This window comes from Entelurus aequoreus, linkage group LG12, assembly GCF_033978785.1.
Source record: "Entelurus aequoreus isolate RoL-2023_Sb linkage group LG12, RoL_Eaeq_v1.1, whole genome shotgun sequence".
NCBI classification, from domain to species: domain Eukaryota; kingdom Metazoa; phylum Chordata; class Actinopteri; order Syngnathiformes; family Syngnathidae; genus Entelurus; species Entelurus aequoreus.
In genome coordinates this window covers 56,628,511-56,650,835 of record NC_084742.1, presented here as the reverse complement: position 1 = coordinate 56,650,835, position 22,325 = coordinate 56,628,511, and the positions used below count along the sequence as shown (strand labels likewise).

The 22,325-nt window shown below is 38.2% G+C and overlaps 1 protein-coding gene and 1 long non-coding RNA gene across 3 annotated transcripts in view; one reads left to right on the top strand and one right to left on the bottom strand.

Annotated features, from left to right (window-relative positions):
• The window catches only part of tm7sf3 (transmembrane 7 superfamily member 3), a 70,054-nt gene that overhangs the window by 11,202 nt on the left and 36,527 nt on the right, over nt 1–22,325 (bottom strand). Inside the window, exons 5-7 of the mRNA XM_062066283.1 lie at nt 16,292–16,463; nt 16,031–16,208; nt 2,477–2,563 (exon numbers count right to left, since the gene is read on the bottom strand). Of these exons, the coding sequence (XP_061922267.1) occupies nt 2,477–2,563; nt 16,031–16,208; nt 16,292–16,463 (437 nt within the window). The remainder of the gene's footprint in view (nt 1–2,476; nt 2,564–16,030; nt 16,209–16,291; nt 16,464–22,325) is intronic.
• LOC133662358 (uncharacterized) overlaps nt 1–22,325 on the top strand; it is a 62,176-nt gene that overhangs the window by 12,452 nt on the left and 27,399 nt on the right. For both annotated transcript variants that reach the window (XR_009828097.1, XR_009828096.1), the window contains exon 3: nt 16,009–16,244. This is a non-coding gene — a long non-coding RNA (uncharacterized LOC133662358). The remainder of the gene's footprint in view (nt 1–16,008; nt 16,245–22,325) is intronic.

Sequence of the window (22,325 nt, the reverse complement as noted above, 5' to 3'; positions counted from 1 at the left end):
AATATTATGCATAATATTAATTCATATTATAAATTTGATTATTAGATTGTTTTATGTATAACTTGCTTTAAAATCATAAAAAAGGTGACAGGCAGATATTGAACTGTTTTTATCTCACAAATATTTTTGCAATACAGTATATAATTGGCATGATCAGATCATATTAATATTATGCATAATATGTATTAATATTATGCATAATATTTATTAATATTATGCATAATATTTATTAATATTATGCATAATATTTATTAATATTATGCATAATATTTATTAATATTATGCATTTGACTATTAGATTTTTTTAATGTATAACTTGCTTTAAAATCATTAACAAAGGCGAAAAGCAGATATTTAACTATTTGTTTTGATCTCACAAATATTTTTGCAATACAGTATATAATTGGGATGATCAGATAATATTAATATTATGCATAATATTAATTAATATTATGCATTTGATTATTAGATTTTTTTTATGTATAACTTGCTTTAAAATCATAAACAAAGGTGACAGGCAGATATTTAACTTTGTTTTTATCTCACAAATATTTTTGCAATACAGTATGTAATTGGCATGATCAGATAATATTAATATTATGCATAATAATTAATATTATGCATTTGATTATTAGATTGTTTTATGCATAACTTGCTTTAAAATCATAAACAAAGGTGACAGGCAGATATTTAACTATTTGTTTTTATCTCACAAATATTTTTGCAATACAGTATATAATTGGCATGATCAGATAATATTAATATTGTGCATCATATTTATTAACATTGTGCATAATATTTATTAATATTATGCATAATATTTATTGATATTATGCATAGTATTAATTAATATTATGCATTTGATTATTATATTTTTTTTGTGTATAACTTGCTTTAAAATCATAAACAAAGGCGACAGGCAGATATTGAACTATTTGTTTTTATCTCACAAATATTTTTGAAATACAGTATATAATTGGCATGATCAGACAATATTAATATTATGCATAATATTTATTAATATTATGCATAATAATTAATATTATGCATTTGATTATTAGATTTTAATATTATGCATTTGATTATTAGATTTTTTTTTAATGTATAACTTGCTTTAAAATCATAAACAAAGGCGACAGGCAGATATTGAACTATTTGTTTTTATCTCACAAATATTTTTGAAATACATTATATAATTGGCATGATCAGATAATATTAATATTATGCATAATAATTAATATTATGCATTTGATTATTAGATTTTTTTTAAATGTATAACATGCTTTAAAATCATAAACAAAGGTGACAGGCAGATATTTAACTATTTGTTTTTATCTCACAAATATTTTTGCAATACAATATGTAATTGGCATGATCAGATAATATTAATATTATGAATAATATTAATTAATATTATGCATTTGATTATTAGATTTTTTTTATGTAGACTTGCTTTAAAATCATAAACAAAATGTGACAAGCAGATATTTAACTATTCGTTTTTATCTCACAAATATTTTTGCAATACAGTATGTAATTGGCATGATCAGATAATATTAATATCATGCATAATATTAATTAATATTATGCATTTGATTATTAGTTTTTTGTATGTATAACTTGCTTTAAAATCATAAACAAAGGTAACAGGCAGATATTGAACTATTTGTTTTTATCTCACAAAAATAGTTTTGCAATGAAGTATACAATTGGCATGATCATATAATATTATGCATAATATCAATTAATATCATGCATTTTTTTTCTGTCAAAATTAAAAGAACGAATGCATTCAGTAAAAAAAAAAAAAAAAAAAAAAGTTTTAATTGAAACCCATTTTGTCCTGTCTTTTGCGGGCCACATAGAATGATGTGGCGGGCCATAAATGGCCCCCGGGCCTTGAGTTTGATACCTGTGCATTAGACATCCTATTATTGAATACCATTCAAATCAGTGGTGGGAAAGTTGGGCCCCAAGGTAAAAAAAAAAAGTGAAGAACCCCTCATCTCGATGATAGTCTAATTTGAATAATTGGCCATGACGCATTTGTCGTTATTAAATATTGGAAGAATGTCCAACAAACGGCATTCGTTAGAGCAACTTTGAGATAAGCAAACAATACGACAGCAAACCGGAAGTGATCAGTTTCTAAAAGGTAAACAAACGACAATTCACCAACACTATGAACGTGTTATTCTTCAATCAATACTAATTACCTAACTATAATGTGTTGAATATTGAATATTGGAAGAATGTCCAACCATCAGTATTCGTTACAGCAAATTTGACGGTTAGCTGCTCTGAATACTCCTGCTATATCTTCTTATTCTCTGGCAGACCAGGTGCTGGTGAAGTGTTAAGAAGCGGAGTAATGACGCCATCTGCTGCATGAACACTTGCGATCGCATGGCTATTTTAGTTGACGCTCCATATTAGCAGCTGGAGGAGGTCCTGGAGCAGACAAAGAAGTACTCACCACATTTGAAGAATCGGTGTCCAAAGAAGCAGACAAACACGCCTGCCAAGCCGGCCAGCGTGAAAAGCAGTTTAGTGGATATCTGTCCTGAAAATGAAACAAACAGAAAGGTTCTAATAGCTTAAAGCGATACAACATTTCAGCATTTAATGCATGACAAATAGGTCTTTTAAGATCTAAATTGATGATTCAGCTTCAGGCTGTGCTCCTTTGTCCTGGGGTGTTCCTCAGGGCTCCATCCTGTTGTCAGTGCACGTCCTGCCCACGCCACACGTTTAAATAATATATCCTATCATCTTTATGCTGATCATACGCTACAGAGGCACTATAGAGAGCCTACAGCATCTCTGTCTGGACTGGAGCCTGCAGGACCTCAGACTGGAAGTCTCTGCAGAGAGTGGTGAGGACGGCGGAAAAGATCATTAGGACCATAGACGTCTTATAAGTGGACGTAGACGCGAGAAATTGGGCCGCCATCTTGAAGTGGTGACATTAAAGGCCTACTGAAATGAATTTTTTAAATTTAAACGGGGATAGCAGATCCATTCTATGTGTCATACTTGATCATTTTGCGATATTGCCATATTTTTGCTGAAAGGATTTAGAAGAGAACATCGACAAAAAAGTTCGCAACTTTTGGTCGCTGATAAAAAAAAGCCTTGCCTCTACCGGAAGTAGCGTGACGTCACAAGTTGAAAGGCTCCTCACATTTCCCCATTGTTTACACCAGCAGCGAGAGCGATGATTACCCCATTAATTTGAGCGAGGATGAAAGATTCGTGGATGAAGAACGTGAGAGTGAAGGACTAGAGTGCAGTGCAGGACGTATCTTTTTTTGCTCTGACCGTAACTTAGGTACAAGCTGGCTCATTGGATTCCATACTTTGTCCTTTTTCTATTGTGGATCACAGATTTGTATTTTAAACCACCTCGGATACTATATCCTCTTGAAAATGAGAGTGGAGAACGCGAAATGGACATTCACAGTGACTTTTATCTCCACGACAATACATCGGCGAAGCTCTTTAGCTACAGAGCTAACGTGATAGCATCGTGCTTTTTTAATGCAGATAGAAACAAAAGAAATAATCCCCTGACTGGAAGGATAGACAGAAAATCAACAATACTATTAAACCATGGACCTGTAAGTACACGGTTAATGCTTTCCAGCCTGTCGAAGCTTAACAATGCTGTTGCTAACGAAGCCATTGAAGCTAACTTAGCAACGGGACCTCACAGAGCTATGCTAAAAACATTAGCTATCCACCTACGCCAGCCAGCCCTCATCTGCTCATCAACACCCGTGCTCACCTGCGTTCCAGCGATCGACGGTGCGACGAAGGACTTCACCCGATCATCGATGCGGTCGGCGGCTAGCGTCGGATAGCGCGTCTGCTATCCAAGTCAAAGTCCTCCTGGTTGTGTTGCTGCAGCCAGCCGCTAATACACCAATCCCACCTACAACTTTCTTCTTTGCAGTCTTCATTGTTCATTAAACAAATTGCAAAAGATTCACCAACACAGATGTCCAGAATACTGTGGAATTTTGAGATGAAAACAGAGCTTTTGGTATTGGATTCAATAGTGTACCAATACTTCGGATTCAACAATTGACGTCACGCGCATACGTCATCATACATAGACGTTTTCAACCGGAAGTTTAGCGGGAAATTTAAAATTGCACTTTATAAGTTAACCCGGCCGTATTGGCATGTGTTGCACAATGTTAAGATTTCCTCATTGATATATAAACTATCAGACTGCGTGATCGGTAGTAGTGGCTTTCAGTAGGCCTTTAACGTACTATTAATTGTATTTTGTGAAAAGAATGTGTGCATATTGTACAAACCCCATTTCCATATGAGTTGGGAAATTGTGTTAGATGTAAATATAAACGGAATACAATGATTTGCTAATCCTTTTCAACCCATATTCAATTGAATGCACCACAAAGACAAGATATTTGATGTTCAAATTCATAAACTTTTCTTTTTTTTTTGCAAATAATAATTAACTTAGAATTTCATGGCTGCAACACATGCCAAAGTAGTTGGGAAAGGGCATGTTCACCACTGTGTTACATGGCCTTTCCTTTTAACAACACTCAGTAAATGTTTAGGAACTGAGGAGGCACATTTTTGAAGCTTCTCAGGTGGAATTATTTCCCATTCTTGCTTGATGTACAGCTTAAGTTGTTAAACAGTCTGGGGGTCTCCGTTGTGCTATTTTAGGCTTCCTAATGCGCCACACATTTTCAATGGGAAACAGGTCTGGACTGCAGGCAGGCCAGTCTAGTACCCGCACTCTTTTACTATGAAGCCACGTTGATGTAACACGTGGCTTGGCATTGTCTTGCTGAAATAAGCAGGGGCGTCCATGGTAACGTTGCTTGGATGGCAACATATGTTGCTCCAAAACCTGTATGTACCTTTCAGCATTAATGGCGCCTTCACAGATGTGTAAGTTACCCATGTCTTGGGCACTAATACACCCCCATACCATCACACATGCTGGCTTTTACACTTTGCGCCTATAACAATCCGGATGGTTCTTTTCCTCTTTAGTCCGGAGGACACCACGTCAATAGTTTCCAAAAACAATTTGAAATGTGGACTCGTCAGACCACAGAACACTTTTCCACTTTGTATCAGTCCATCTAAGATGAGCTCAGGCCCAGCGAAGCCGACGGCGTTTCTGGGTGTTGTTGATAAACGGTTTTCGCCTTGCATAGGAGAGTTTTAACTTGCACTTACAGATGTAGCGACCAACTGTAGTTACTGACAGTGAGTTTCTGAAGTGTTCCTGAGCCCATGTGGTGATATCCTTTACACACTGATGTCGCTTGTTGATGCAGTACAGCCTGAGGGATGGAAGGTCACGGGCTTAGCTGCTTACGTGCAGTGATTTCTCCAGATTCTCTGAACCCTTTGATGATATTACGGAGCGTAGATGGTGAAATCCCTAAATTCCTTGCAATAGCTGGTTGAGAAAGGTTGTTCTTAAACTGTTCAACAATTTGCTCACGCATTTGTTGACAAAGTGGTGACCCTCGTCCCATCCTCGTTTGTGAATGACTGAGCATTTCTACTTTTATACCCAATCATGGCACCCACCTGTTCCCAATTTGCCTGTTCACCTGTGGGATGTTCCAAATAAGTGTTTGATGAGCATTCCTCAACTTTATCAGTATTTATTGCCGCCTTTCCCAACTTCTTTGTCACGTGTTGCTGGCATGAAATTCTAAAGTTAATGATTATTTGCAAAAAAAAAAGTTTTTATCAGTTTGAACATCAAATATGTTGTCTTTGTAGCATATTCAACTGAATATGGGTTGAAAATGATTTGCAAATCATTGTATTCCGTTTATATTTACATCTAACACAATTTCCCAACTCATATGGAAATGGGGTTTGTATATAGTTCTCTGCAAACCTATGAAATGTTCTATTTTGTCTTCATTATTTTGTCAGAATGCACCAGAATGCTTCATTGGTATGTGAAAATCACAAAGAAATCTTCTGGGGGAGGACGACCCTCCTACAGGGGTTTGGTTTACAAACACCTAAAACAAAATTCACCAGCCGCCACTGATTATGATGCATTCTCATTTTAGGCAAAGTATAAGACAATACTTTCTTAACAGTATAATTGTAACCAGGAATAAGTCTTCAAGTAACAATATTCAAATACTAACATTGTTGGGTAAGACAGCATTTGGTTTTATTCTGAATCCAGATTGGTGATTTTAGCTGATATAAAGACTTTCAGGTGTTTATATACGTTTATTTTGAAGTATTTGGCAGACGCTTTTATCCAAAGCGACATACATAAAAAATACATATAAAACAATCACTGTAAACATGATCATTTAAGGGAAGAATGTAATACAAAATATCAATACAAAGTGTCAAGACAGAATAAACTCTCTGCTGCTGCAGCAACAGAGATACAGTCCATAGATATATAGATATCTAATGTATTCATACATTGTTTATGTAGGATATACGCATGTAAATATAACCCAATTATATTTTTTCTTGAACTTAAAAATAGCTGACCGTTTTTTTCCCCCTTCTCTGGGATTATATTCCCAGTTTTGATCTCGGACGTCTGGTCACTTATAGCTTATAAGAATATTATATTACTGTTAAGCAAACTATGAATAATAAAACATGTGTCCTTTATCATAGCCACACGTATGACAAAAAAGCGTGTGAAAATCAGTAGTATTCAGTTAGGTAAAATGAATTAAATGCGCTGACAGTTCATTGCTCCTGCCAAATGAATTGCACTGAGTGGAGCGGATCACCACTCCAAGATGGCGGCCCCGCGTCTCGTCAGCGCCAGTGGTCAGTAGCACTCCATGCTGCGTACCCTTATAAGATGTCTATGATTAGGACTCCTCTTCTTCCTATCCAGGAGATGGCAAAAAGCCGCTGCCTGACCAGGGCTCAGAAAATCTGCAGAGACTCCTCCCACTCCCACCAAGGACTGATATCACTGCTGGACTCTAGAAAGAGGTTCCGCAGCCTCCGTAACAGAACCTCCAGGTTCTGTAACAGCTTCTTCCCACAGGCCGTAAGATTCTTGAACGCATCATAATAATCCCCTCAATTCCCCCCCAAAAATGGATTAACTGGCTGGAATATAAAGACAATATAACATACATCCATAAACGTGGATGCATATGATAAAGTGCAATATATTTATCTGTACAGTAATCTATTTATTTATATCTGCACCTTATTGATCTTTTATCCTGCACTACAACCAGCTAATGCAACGAAATTCCATTCTTATCTGTACTGTAAAGTTCAAATTTGAATGACAATAAAAGTAGTCTAAATTTAATCTATGTCCCTTCAAAAAACAAAGTGACAGGTTTAAAATCACTTTTAAATGGTCTCGAATGAGAAATGAGAACAAGACGGAAATCATTTTATTTGACTCAAAAGTAAACCAGAATCCGATGCCCCAGTCACAAATATTGGTTTTAAATGATTTTAAATAGGAACAGCATATTAACTCTATTGTTTGATCCATCTTTTTATCATCTAAGACTTCTAGCAAAAATGTAATCCGTTTGATCTTTTAAGGACTTTGAGTGGGTAATCCATGCTTTTATTTGATCAGGTTTGGACGACTGCAACTCATTATGTTGGAATGATCGCTCCATTGCAGTTAGTCCAAAATGCTGCTGCTCGCCGTTTAACTGCCACTAAAATACATTTTAGCATCCCTTCACTGGCTCCCAGTTCATTTTGAAATTATATTGTTTGTTTTTTAATCTCAATATATGTCAGACCTAGTCTTAGACTTAGATTGGTCAGATGGAGTCTTAGACTTGCATTGGTCAGATGGAGTCTTAGACTTGGATTGGTCACATCTAGTCTTGGACTTGGATTGGTCAGATGGAGTCTTAGACTTGGATTGGTCACATCTAGTCTTAGACTTGGATTGGTCACATCTAGTCTTGGACTTGGATTGGTCAGATGGAGTCTTAGACTTGGATTGGTCACATCTAGTCTTGGACTTGGATTGGTCAGATGGAGTCTTACACTTGGATTGGTCAAATGGAGTCTTAGACTTGGATTGGTGAAATGGAGTCTTAGACTTGGATTGGTCACATCTAGTCTTAGACTTGGATTGGTCACATCTAGTCTTGGACTTGGATTGGTCAGATGGAGTCTTAGACTTGGATTGGTCACATCTAGTCTTGGACTTGGATTGGTCAGATGGAGTCTTAGACTTGGATTGGTCAAATGGAGTCTTAGACTTGGATTGGTCACATCTAGTCTTAGACTTGGATTGGTCACATCTAGTCTTAGACTTGGATTGGTCACATCTAGTCTTAGACTTGGATTGGTCAGATGGAGTCTTCGACTTGGATTGGTCAGATTGAGTCTTAGACTTGGATTGGTCACATCTAGTCTTAGACTTGGATTGGTCACATCTAGTCTTGGACTTGGATTGGTAAGATCAGGGGTGGGCAATTAATTTTTACCGGGGGCCGCATGACCAACCCGAGCACTGCTGGAGGGCCACATCGACAATATTTCAATTAAATTTTGCTCAATATTATTTTTGATGTATACCGTAAGATAAATAATAATAATAATAATAATATTAATAATAATAGTAATACTTCAACATAGTGTGTGTAACAGCATTCCATGACTAATATAAATAAATTAACATTAATAATAAATGACAGTAAGATAAGCACACGTATGACTGAGGAGTCATAGTGTAACTTTGTGTGGTGTTTGAGTTGTCCGACTTTTTGTGTGGCCATAAACGCACCAGTGGTTTAGTGCTATGCGTGTTGGTGACAGATGACAAGTTGGTTTTGGCCTGGTTTGTACGGCAGAAAATGACTAGTTTTTCGAGATTGAATTGTTTTACTCATGTTTTTGGTGTGGTTATGGCCGAATATAAACAGTTTTGCTCAATAAAGTGATCGATATAATTCCTGTCCTCGAAGCATCTCGATAGACGTTACAATAATTGAACGGTGTTGACGAACACCGTTAGGGCCGTTTGTTGTCACTGTCACTCAAAGTTGCATTGCAAAATTACATAGAATAAATATGTTTATTTTGTTTAGAATTCAGATGGGATTTGATTTGGTGCGCGGCATATATTTGCTGCGCGCAGCGGACGCTTAAGCAGTGCGCAATTGCGCAGGCACGCACCTTAGAGGGAACGTTGCTTTGCAGTCCACGTCTTGTTGGAAACACGCCATTCTTCATCAACTTTTCTCTTTTTAGCGTCTCGGGTGTAAACCGTGCATCACTTGTCGCTGCATGTGCACCTTCACTCACAGGTTACACACAGACACACGCCCATAAATAATACTTTTCAAAATAAAAGCAGCACAGTTGTATTGCGCGCACGACATAGATGTTTTTTCAACTTTATTTTGTAATTTGTGATTGCAGCTGTTCACATTCACTCACAATCACGCACACGCATACGTCCACACGGAAGTAATACAAATAACGATTTTCAAAACAAAAGCAGCACCGTTGTATTGCACACTCGACATAGATACTTTTTTTTTTTTAATTTGTAATTTATAATTGCCCTCACGCGGGCCGGACAGGGACGCACAAAGGGCCGGATGCGGCCCGCGGGCCGCAGAATGCCCAGGTCTGGGTCAGATGGAGTCTTAGACTTGGATTGGTCAAATGGAGTCTTAGACTTGGATTGGTCACATCTAGTCTTAGACTTGGATTGGTCACATCCAGTCTTGGACTTGGATTGGTCACATCTAGTCTTGGACTTGGATTGGTCAAATGGAGTCTTAGACTTGGATTGGTCAAATGGAGTCTTAGACTTGGATTGGTCACATCTAGTCTTAGACTTGGATTGGTCACATCTAGTCTTGGACTTGAATTGGTCAGATGGAGTCTTAGATTTGGATTGGTCAGATGGAGTCTTGGACTTGGATTGGTCAGATGGAGTCTTGGACTTGGATTGGTCACATCTAGTCTTGGACTTGGATTGGTCAGATGGAGTCTTAGACTTGGATTGGTCACATCTAGTCTTAGACTTGCATTGGTCAGATGGAGTCTTCGACTTGCATTGGTCAGATGGAGTCTTCGACTTGGATTGATCACATTTAGTCTTCGACTTGGATTGATCACATTTAGTCTTCGACTTGGACTGGTCACATCTAGTCTTAGACTTAGATTGGTCACATCTAGTCTTAGACTGGTCACACCTAGTCTTAGACTGGTCACACCTAGTCTTAGACTGGTCACATCTAGTCTTAGACTTGGATTGGTCACATCTAGTCTTAGACTTGGATTGGTCACATCTAGTCTTAGACTTGGATTGGTCACATCTAGTCTTAGATTTGGATTGGTCAGATGGAGTCTTCGACTTGGATTGGTCAGATGGAGTCTTAGACTTGGATTGGTCAGATGGAGTCTTAGACTTGGATTGGTCACATTTAGTCTTCGGCTTGGATTGGTCAGATGGAGTCTTCGACTTGGATTGGTCAGATGGAGTCTTAGACTTGGATTGGTCAGATGGAGTCTTAGACTTGGATTGGTCAGATGGAGTCTTAGACTTGGATTGGTCAGATGGAGTCTTAGACTTGGATTGGTCACATCTAGTCTTGGACTTGGATTGGTCAGATGGAGTCTTAGACTTGGATTGGTCAGATGGAGTCTTCAACTTGGATTGGTTAGATGGAGTCTTCGACTTGGACTGGTCACATCTAGTCTTAGACTGGTCACATCTAGTCTTAGACTGGTCACATCTAGTCTTAGACTTGGATTGGTCACATCTAGTCTTAGACTTGGATTGGTCACATCTAGTCTTAGATTTGGATTGGTCAGATGGAGTCTTCGACTTGGATTGGTCAGATGGAGTCTTAGACTTGGATTGGTCAGATGGAGTCTTAGACTTGGATTGGTCACATTTAGTCTTCGGCTTGGATTGGTCAGATGGAGTCTTCAACTTGGATTGGTCAGATGGAGTCTTAGACTTGGATTGGTCAGATGGAGTCTTAGACTTGGATTGGTCAGATGGAGTCTTAGACTTGGATTGGTCAGATGGAGTCTTAGACTTGGATTGGTCACATCTAGTCTTGGACTTGGACTGGTCAGATGGAGTCTTCGACTTGGATTGGTCAGATGGAGTCTTCGACTTGGATTGGTCAGATGGAGTCTTCGACTTGGATTGGTCAGATGGAGTCTTCGACTTGGATTGGTCAGATGGAGTCTTAGACTTGAATTGATCACATTTAGTCTTAGACTTGGACTGGTCACATCTAGTCTTAGACTGGTCACATCTAGTCTTAGACTTGGATTGGTCACATCTAGTCTTAGACTTGGATTGGTCACATCTAGTCTTAAACTTGGATTGGTCACATCTAGTCTTAGACTTGGATTGGTCACATCTAGTCTTAGACTTGGATTGGTCAGATGGAGTCTTAGACTTGGATTGGTCACATCTAGTCTTAGACTTGGGTTGGTCAGATGGAGTCTTAGACTTGGATTGGTCAGATGGAGTCTTAGACTTGGATTGGTCAGATGGAGTCTTAGACTTGGATTGGTCAGATGGAGTCTTCGACTTGGATTGGTCAGATGGAGTCTTCGACTTGGATTGGTCAGATGGAGTCTTCGACTTGGATTGGTCAGATGGAGTCTTCGACTTGGACTGGTCACATCTAGTCTTAGACTTAGATTGGTCACATCTAGTCTTAGATTTACATTGGTCACCCTTTCCCCCGGTGCCGCTTACACTGGTGAATGAATGATGAATGAATGATAGGTGGTGGTCGGAGGGGCCGTAGGTGCAAACTGGCAGCCCCGCTTCCGTCAGTCTACACCAGGGCAGCTGTGGCTACAAATGTAGCTTACCACCACCAGGTGTGAATGAATGATCGGTTCCCAATTCTCTGTGAGCGCTTTGAGTATCTAACAATAGAAAAGCGCAATATAAAATCTAATCCATTATTATTAAATTGCAGAGTCTTTTAGGAATGGTTGAAAGGACAGTGTTGTGTGTGGGAGACAGGTGGTGTCACAGTTTTTCAACTTTGACATAGATGGCCTTCCTCACTCCTCTTTGGTACCATCCGTCCTTCCTGTACATGTTTGTTGTCAAAGGAGTAGTTTCTCACTGAGGTGCAGGTAGACATCTGAGTCTTGGCCTGAAAAGTTAGCCCGTCTATGCTGTGCGTCGTCTTAGTGGTTGTTTTGTTCCCCCAATATATGAATCAGTGCATTCATCATTACACTGGATAGCATACACCAGATAGTTTTTGGGGGTTTGGGGTCTTTCGGATGCACCGGTCTATGTCTCAGGGAGTTGCCTGCTCTGAAGTGTACTGGAATGTTGTGTTGGTTAAAAATTCGGTAACCTCAGAATTATTGCTTGTTAGTAACCCTAACCCTAACCCTTATATGTTCCCTTAGTGTCCAAATAACTCTAAATTAAGTATATGTTCCCCATACTAAAGTGTTACTAAAAATTATTCTGAGTTTCTCAGATAGACCTGATACATATGGAATGACAATATGTTTGTCACCTTTTCCCTCCTCATCCACTCTGTTCTTGTTTTTTCTGGAACTGGATGCACTTTTCACAGACGACCAGCTGGGGTAACCACAGCTTTTTGAAGGCTTCCCTCAAACGCCTATGCTCTTTCTCTTTGGCCTCTGGGCTGGTAGGAACATTATCAGCACTGTGTTGTTGGGTTCTGATAACACTCAAGTTTGTTTTCCGGTGGGAGGTGCGCGTCAAAACGTAGGTATTGGTCGGTATGTGTGGGTTTTGGGTAAACCCCCGTTTCCTCCAATGTGGACACCACGGTCCGAAAAAAGCCAACTTCCTGTCTTTGTCATCCTCACATGAGAACTTGAGTTAATGTGCTCGATGAAGGCTTGTGATTTTACTCTATTTTCTTTTATGTACACTACCGTTCAAAAGTTTGGGGTCACATTGAAATGTCCTTATTTTTGAAGGAAAAGCACTGTACTTTTCAATGAAGATAACTTTAAACTAGTTTTAACTTTAAAGAAATACACTCTATACATTGCTAATGTGGTAAATGACTATTCTAGCTGCAAATGTCTGGTTTTTGGTGCAATATCTACATAGGTGTATAGAGGCCCATTTCCAGCAACTATCACTCCAGTGTTCTAATGGTACAATGTGTTTGCTCATTGGCTCAGAAGGCTAATTGATGATTAGAAAACCCTTGTGCAATCATGTTCACACATCTGAAAACAGTTTAGCTCGTTACAGAAGCTACAAAACTGACCTTCCTTTGAGCAGATTGAGTTTCTGGAGCATCACATTTGTGGGGTCAATTAAACGCTCAAAATGGCCAGAAAAAGAGAACTTTCATCTGAAACTGGACAGTCTATTCTTGTTCTTAGAAATGGAGGCTATACCACAAAATTGTTTGGGTGACCCCAAACTTTTGAACGGTAGTGTATTTATTCTCTTTATAGTTAAATGTTTTATACAATTGACTGGCCTTAGTTTCATCCTGCTTATGAATGTATGTTTTAACTCCTGCGCAGCACTTTGTGAAACTTGTATTGTTTATTGAAAGGAGCTATATAACTAAAGTGGAGTGAATTGACTTTTTAATGGTGGTGTCCCAGTTTGAATGATTACCGTATTTTCCGGACCATAGGGCGCACCGGATTATAAGGTGCACTGCCGATGAATGGTCTATTTTTGATCTTTTTTCATATATAAGGTGCACTTGATTATAGGGCGCATTAAAGAAGTCATATTATTATTATTATCTTTTTCTAAATGTAAAAGACTTCCTTGTGGTCTACATAACATGTAATGGTGGTTATTTGCTCAAAATGTTGCATAGATGATGTTTTACACATCATCTTCAAGTCACTTTCTGACAGTCGCTTCAGGATGCGCCGTTTTTTGGGAGGTCTTATTTACGTGGCTCACCTTCGACAGCGTCTTCTCCCCGTCATCTTTGTTGTAGCGGTGTAGCGTGCAAGGACGGGAGTGGAAAAAGTGTCAAAAGATGGCGCTAACTGTTTTAATGACATTCAGACTTTACTTCAATCAATAACGGAGCAGCATCTTCTCATCCGTGGCTCGCTAGTGCAACAGCAACGCCGGAAATGTGTCCCGTGAAAAACCGTCCGACCGGAACTCTCTAATAACTAAAGTTCCTTGGGTGAATAATGTAAACTCACTACACCGGTATGATTTAGCGCTTTCATGGCGAGTTTACTGACAGATATAAGTAAGAACTTTACACTACTTTATATTAGAAATGGCAACAGCGGAGGATGAATGTCACATAACAAGAAGATAGTGAACAAGAAGAAACTTATCGACTACGGTGTTAGATCGGACTACAAAGGCGGACGCGCGCAAATTTTTCAGAATTCATGCAGATCCCAAATACTGATCAGCAAGTACTAGAAGGTAAGAAAAGTTGCTTTTGCATAATATTGCTAAACAAAACGCCAGATAATATATCTTACCTTATACACACACCATAATAATACTCCTAAGTTGAAGCACAGTACAATCCATCAAGCGGTGTGGCTACATAGCTTACCAAAGTCCTACTAAAACATTTTGATAGATTTTTGAGCACCGTGTGTAGTATTCTATATTTTCAATGGAACATATAACATTTTGGTGTTGTTTACTTGAGTCATATTGCAGTCTACACGTATCTCTTATGTGTGACTACCATCATATTGCAGTCTACACGTATCACGTATCTCTTATGTGTGACTGCCATCTACTGTTCACACTTATTTCACCATGTAACAAATAAAATAGCATCGTTATTCATTGAAAGTCATGATTTAGTGAATTTAATTATAGTACTCCTTCCGCCCGATTGTAGCTGAGATAGGCTCCAGCGCCCCCCGCGACCCCAAAGGGAATAAGCGGTAGAAAATGGATGGATGGATGGTAAAAGGTTTAGATTTAAGGCCAAAAACATATATTCACTTAGTATTACTTTCTTTAAAACATGTATTTAGTATTTTTTTTACTTTAGAAAGTTATATGGTTGAAACCGATAATGATGCCAAAAAAGATGGGAAGTCCTCAAATGCCTATTTTGAAAATGTAATTTTGTTTACAGATTATATGCAATCTGTTGTTGAGTTCCCTAATTTTGAGTGTACATAAATGAAGGTGTGTGTTGCTGAGCCCGACCTGGACATAATCTGGACTGGACCTGGTTTTAAGAACCCTTTAAATAATCTAATTTCATTGACAACCTGGTCTGGTGAAGATAAAGTCCTTTTTAAAAAAAATTAAAAAATTAAAAATAAGATAAATAAAAAACATTTTCTTGAATAAAAAAGAAAGTAAAACAATATAAAAACAGTTACATAGAAACTAGTAATTAATGAAAATGAGTAAAATTAACTGTTAAAGGTTAGTACTATTAGTGGACCAGCAGCACGCACAATCATGTGTGCTTACGGACTGTATCCCTTGCAGATTTTATTGATACATAATGTAGGAACCAGAATATTAATAACAGAAAGAAACAACCCTTTTGTGTGAATGAGTGAGGTAAATGGTTGAGGGAGGTTTTTTGGGTTGGTGCACTAATTGTAAGTGTATCTTGTGTTTTTTATGTTGATTTAATAAAACAATTAAATAAAATAGCTTCGAGGTCGGTAAGCACAACCAAAATGATTCCTTGCATTAGGCGCACCGGGTTATAAGGCGCACTGTCGAGTTTTGAGAAAATGAAAGGATTTTGAGTGCGCCTTAAAGTCCGGAAAATACGTTACACGAAGGAAAAAACCTCTTTCCTCCTGGACATGAGTCCATCCTGCGTATCAGCACGCCACTCGCCTTGTCAATGAACAAAACTCCTTTTCAGGCACTCGGGATTGGTTTACAAGTAACAGATTTTCGTGACGAGCCAGATCAGTACTTCTCGCGCATGTGACACCAAAGAACATGCTTCAAAAAGCTGAGCGCTCCAAAATGTGCTATTCCTGACTTCCTCAAAAAAACAACACATTGTTTTCTTCACTTTTGTTTTGTAGGTGAAAAGGTTTCATTTCCTACCAAGAGTTTGGCAGCTGTCCATCTTGGAGTTGAAAGTGCAGGCATACGTGTGCACCGGGACGTAAGAGGCCGACGTGTTGAGGACGGGGTCTCGAACGACGACGGAGTAGATGACGCCCTGGCCGGGGATGGAGTTGAAGATCGCCATCCTCACATCGCTTGACGACAGCGTCAAAATCTGCGAGGGAGTGAAAGAGAGAGGGAGAAGAAACGGGTGAGTTTGCGTGTGTTCCCCGAGTCGTTGTTGGGATTACTCCTCACCAGTTTGGCGTTCTCCGTCACGCCGTCGACATCCGCCACGGCCTGCAAACCGCGGAACAGGCTGCACTCAGATAGGTCGGTCTGTGGCAGGAAGTACTGGTAGATGTCGTACTGCAGCCGCCAGCGCGTGTCGACCCATGTAGGCGTGTCGCAGGAGGGAGGAGCGCTGCCCCTGATTGGCCAAAGGAGGACATAACTTTTATACATGATTCAAAGTGCATGTGCAGGGTTTCCCACACATTCATTTATTTGTGGCGGCCCGCCACGAAAGAAATACATCCGCCACAAAAAAAAAATTAAAAAAAAAAAAAAATTAAAAAAAAAAAATATATATATTTTTTTTATTTTATTTTTTATTTTTTTGTCCTCTCTAGCTTCTCAGGCAAATCATATAGTTGATGTAGATGCCCATATCGGCTGTTCAGATTTACTTTACAAAAGAGAAGTGTAGGATACTTCTCTTGTTGCCTTATTTGTATTTGACTTTATTAAATGTATTTATATTAGAAACACAACATGTGTATATAACAAAGGGTGCAAAGTCTGCAGGCAGTAGGAAACACATGGTTAAGTGTAGGGAGTAAAACTGATGGCAGTCTAAAGTTCAAGATTTTTGGAGCTCTTTGTTCAGTGGATCAGATGTTTGATGAAGCTCTGTGTTTATCTACCACCACTACTGTTTTCTGTTTATTTGTTACTGACTGTGGCAGGACACCTCTGCCTCTGTTTCACTTTATGTTGCTGGTAAATAATATGGTTGTAGTAGTAGGCTAAATTTAATTATTTAGTATGCACTAATAAAAGGGGCAGAGCTTTGAGACATTTTAGCTTTTATATTTTATAAGATATATTTTTTGTAAGAACCACAATTAATAAATATATTTCAGTGAATAACTTATTGTTCAAATCTGTATATAAATATGTACATAAAGTGTTGTAATTATATTGTAAAATGGATGGATGGATGGATGGACGTTTAAAACAAAACTGTTATTATTAATTAGTAAGTATACATTTTTTGAGCCTTTTTAGAGAAAATCAAATCATTGTAGTAAATTATGCAAATTACTCAATGATTTCATGGTGATCACGCCCATAGCCACGCCCATAGCCACACCCCCACCGCCACAGGTCGGCAACCCAAAACGTTGAAAGAGCCATATTGGACCAAAAATACAAATCTGTCTGGAGCCGCAAAAAATGAAAAGCCGTATATAAGTGTTATAATGAAGGCAACACATGATTTAAGTGTCTATATTAGCTATATTAGCCTACTATCAAAACAACTGTCGCAGGCTGAAGCAAATCTTCGTTGACAGAAATGTTGAAATGTAATATTTATTCTACACATTTCTACAACATTAGAAACCATTACTACCCAGAGGGTGAGATAACTCCTGGAAATTACTGGCTTTTAATGGCCAAATGTATAGATGTGTGTGTCCAAGTTAAAGGAAACGGCAGGCTGTCTTCTTTTAATAGATTTTTTTCACAATCTTTAGCAAGCTAAGTAATGTTTGCTGTGGTCTGGAACAACATGGCACACAAACAACTATCTGAAATGCAGCCAATATTACATACAGATAATGTGTCATGAGACATTTATTGATTGAAACTTTTATTAGTAGATTGCACAGTACAGTACATATTCCGCACAATTGACCACTAAATTGTAACACCCGAATAAGTTTTTCAACTTGTTTGAGTCGGGGTCCACGCAAAACTAAATTATATATAAAGAGGATAAAAATAAAGGATATTAAATGAGCTCAAATATACCTACACATTATGATGCACTATGTACATACAGCTAGCCTAAATAGCATGTTAGCATTGATTAGCTTGCAGTCATGCACTGACCAAATATGCCTTATTAGCACTCCAACAAGTCAATGATGTCAACAAAGCGCACCTTTGTGCATTCACCCACAGCATAAAACGTTTGGTGGACAAAATGAGACAAAGGAGGAGTGGAAGATTTTACATGTAAACAAACTGTTGCGTCACAGTCCACACTATGGTGAGTTCAAGAACCGCCGAAAATGAGTACGGTAGGACAAAACGATTTTCACCAAATACTGAAGCATGTACACAAACATATTAAACAGTGGGCTTTCTAACAATTGGGAAGGGTTGTGTCATGTTTGTCCTCAAACAAAAAACATTCTAAAACAAAAAAAAATATTTCCCCCCCATCTTTTTCCATTTTCATCCTTTTTTAAAAATGCTCCAGGGAGCCACTAGGGCGGCACTAAAGAGCCGCATGCGCTAAGGCATGTGTGCTTTAGTGGCGCAGTAAGCCAACACCGCTATGAAAATATTTATTTTAACTAGAGATATCCAATATTCCGATATTGTCCAACTCTTAATTACCGATTCCGATATCAACCGATACCGATATATACAGTCGTGGAATTAACACATTATTATGCCTAATTTTGTTGTGATGCCCCGCTGGATGCATTAAACAATGTAAAAAGGTTTTCCAAAATAATTCAACTCAAGTTATGGAAAAAAAAATGCCAACATGGCACTGCCATATTTATTATTGAAGTCACAAAGTGCATTATTCTTTTTAACATGCCTCAAAACAGCAGCTTGGAATTTGGGACATGAGGAGGTAGAGGTGGGCGGGGGGCTGGAGGGGGTGTATTGTAGCGTCCCGGAAGAGTTAGTGCTGCAAGGGGTTCTGGGTATTTGTTCTGTTGTGTTTATGTTGTGTTACGGTGCGGATGTTCTCCCGAAATGTGTTTGTCATTCTTGTTTGGTGTGGGTTCACAGGGTGGCGCATATTTGTAACAGTGTTAAAGTTGTTTATACGGTCACCCTCAGTGTGACCTGTATGGCTGTTGACCAAGTATGCATTGCATTCACTTGTGTGTGTGTAAAAAGTCGTAGATATTATGTGATTGGGCCGGCACGCAAAGGCAGTGCCTTTAAGGTTTATTGGTGCTCTGTACTTCTCCCTACGTCCGTGTACACAGCGGCGTTTTAAAAAGTCATAAATTTTACTTTCTGAAACCGATACCGATAATTTCCGATATTACAATTTAAAGCATTTATCGGCAGATAATATCGGCAGTCCGATATTATCGGACATCTCTAATTTTAACAGTGCGGTTAACTCTTAAACTGTTTATTATTAGGATGAAGAAGACTCCCAACTAACTACTGAGCTGCAGGAAATTGGTCAATTTCACTTAATTGGTCCTAAAAAGGATTCTAGATTTTCCATAAACTCCGGACAAGAAGCCGCTCATTTTTTCTTACGCTTTGAACTCGGCGGCTTTTGAAACGGTGCGGCTAATTTATCAATCAAAGTTTATTTTTATATACCGTATTTTTCGGAGTATAAGTCGCACCGGCCGAAAATGCATAATAAAGAAAGAAAAAAAAACATATATAAGTCGCACTGGAGTATAAGTCGCATTTTTTGGGGAAATTTATTTGATAAAAGCCAACACCAAGAATAGACATTTGAAAGGCAATTTAAAATAAATAAAGAATAGTGAACAACAGGCTGAATAAGTGTACGTTATATGAGGCATAAATAACCAACTAAGAACGTGCCTGGTATGTTAACGTAACATATTATGGTAAGAGTCATTCAAATAACTATAACATATAGAACATGCTATACATTTAACAAACAATCTGTCACTCCTAATCGCTAAATCCCATGAAATCTTATACGTCTAGTCTCTTACGTGAATGAGCTAAATAATTTTATTGATATTTTACAGTAATGTATTAATAATTTCACACATAAGTCACTCCTGAGTATAAGTCGCACCCCCGGGCAAACTATGAAAAAAACTGCGACTTATAGTCCGAAAAATACGGTAGCCCTTAATCACAAGTGTATTATGGATTTTTCTTAAATAGTTTTCATTAAACACATGCAAATTAAATGGTGTGTGACGGTTTGTGCTATGGCGCCATCTTTTGGACGAGTTCGCTCACTGCAGGTGCTGCTGGGTGAATGCCTGCAATTGTTTCCTGCTGTTTAAAGCTTTGAACCGGAAGGAGAAGTGCCGTTCTGTCTTCTAGCCGTCCATAGCGTTACTACACGTATGGATTCTTCATTTGTCACTCCAAGCAACGTTTGTAAGTTTTACAATATAACTAAAACAATTCTTACTTACTAAAGCGTCCCATGTGTGATGTCTGTAGGAGTGTTTTCATGCATATTTGTACGTGCTATCGTAATGTAATCAAGCGTGCGTCGTTAGCATGAGTTAATATTCTAACAGGATTCCGAGTGTCTGTGTTAGTATTATTAACTTACAATGGCATTCTTTTTGTATTGTTTCAGTTTCACAAATTCCTCAGTAAATTCACCAAAACGTCACCGTGGAGTTATTTAGTCTGTTTAGCTGATTGGAGAGCTAGCTTGCGCAGCTCGTGGGTCCATGACCATGACTTCTGTTTTGTTTGATCCGCCGTTTTACTGCCGTGTTACAGACACCATTTGACAACATTGAAGGTATGTAAATAAACATTTACAGAATATTTATGTGTAAATAACTCATTTCACAACATATATATCTGCGACTTATAGTCCGGTGCAACTAATATATGGAAATACATGCTATTTTTCTCAAATTTAGTGGGTGCGGCTTATATACCGGTGCGCTCTATAGTCCGGAAAATACGATAATTAAAACAGTGTATAGCAGGGTTTGTAGTAATTATGACATTACACCAGGTGTGTCCAAAGTGTGGCTCACGAGGCAACTGCAGCCCACAACGCATTTTCATTGGCACGTTGTAGAAATAAAATTCAACAAATACAATGGAACAAGAAAGAGTTGAAAAGTTGATATTTATAATCATTATTAATAAGTAGGGATGTAACAATATCAAAATCTCACGATACAATTTTGTCACAGTAATAAGGCACAATACAATATCATTGTAAAAAAAAAAAAAAAGAATACAAATTTGGTAAAAACGGTTAGGTCAGGAATAATAATTATTATAAAGGATAAACAAACTTACTGTAAGTTAAACAAACATAATGCTGAAATGTTCTAATCATTTGTATGACTACAAACATGTATTTTCTAATGTGATTTTACAATTTTGTTGCCATTGCTTGTGTTGACATTTCCTTTCCTTTCTGATTTGAAATCGAAATGTTTACATTTAATGTATTTTTCTTATTTTTCATGGGTCATAAAAATGACAAATAATATACAAAACCCAAAACCAGTGAAGTGGTCACGTTGTGTAATTCGTAAATAAAAAGAGAATACAATGATTTGCTAATCCTTTTCAACTTATATTCAATTGAATAGACTGCAAAGACAAGATTTTTTATGTTTGAACTGAGAAACGTAATTTTTTTTGCAAATAATCATTAACTTAATGGCAGCAACACATTGCAAAAAAGTTGTCACATTTACCAACACTCAGTAAACGTTTGGGAACTGAGGAGACACATTTTTTAAGCTTTTCAAGTGGAATTCTTTCCCATTCTTGCTTGATGTACAGCTTAAGTTGTTCAACAGTCCGGGGGTCTCCGTTGTGGTATTTTAGGCTTCATAATGCGCCACACATTTTCAATGGGAGACAGGTCTGGACTACAAGCAGGCCAGTCTAGTACCCGCACTCGTTTACTACGAAGCCATGCTGTTGTAACACGTGGCTTGGCATTGTCTTGCTGAAATAAGCAGGGGCGTCCATGAAAAAGACGTTGCTTGGATGGCAACATATGTTGCTCCAAAAGCTGTATGTACCTTTCAGCATTAATGGTGCCTTCACAGATGTGTAAGTTACCCATGCCTTGGGCACTAATACACCCCCATACCATCACACATGCTGGCTTTTACACTTTGCACCTAGAACAGTCTGGATGGTTCTTTTCCTCTTTGGTTCGGAGGACACAACGTCCACAGTTTCCACAAAAAATTTGAAATGTGGACTCGTCAGACCACAGAACACTTTTCCACTTTGCATCAGTCCATCTTAGATGAGCTCGGACCCAGCGAAGCCGGGGGCGTTTCTGGGTGTTGTTGATAAATGGCTTTCG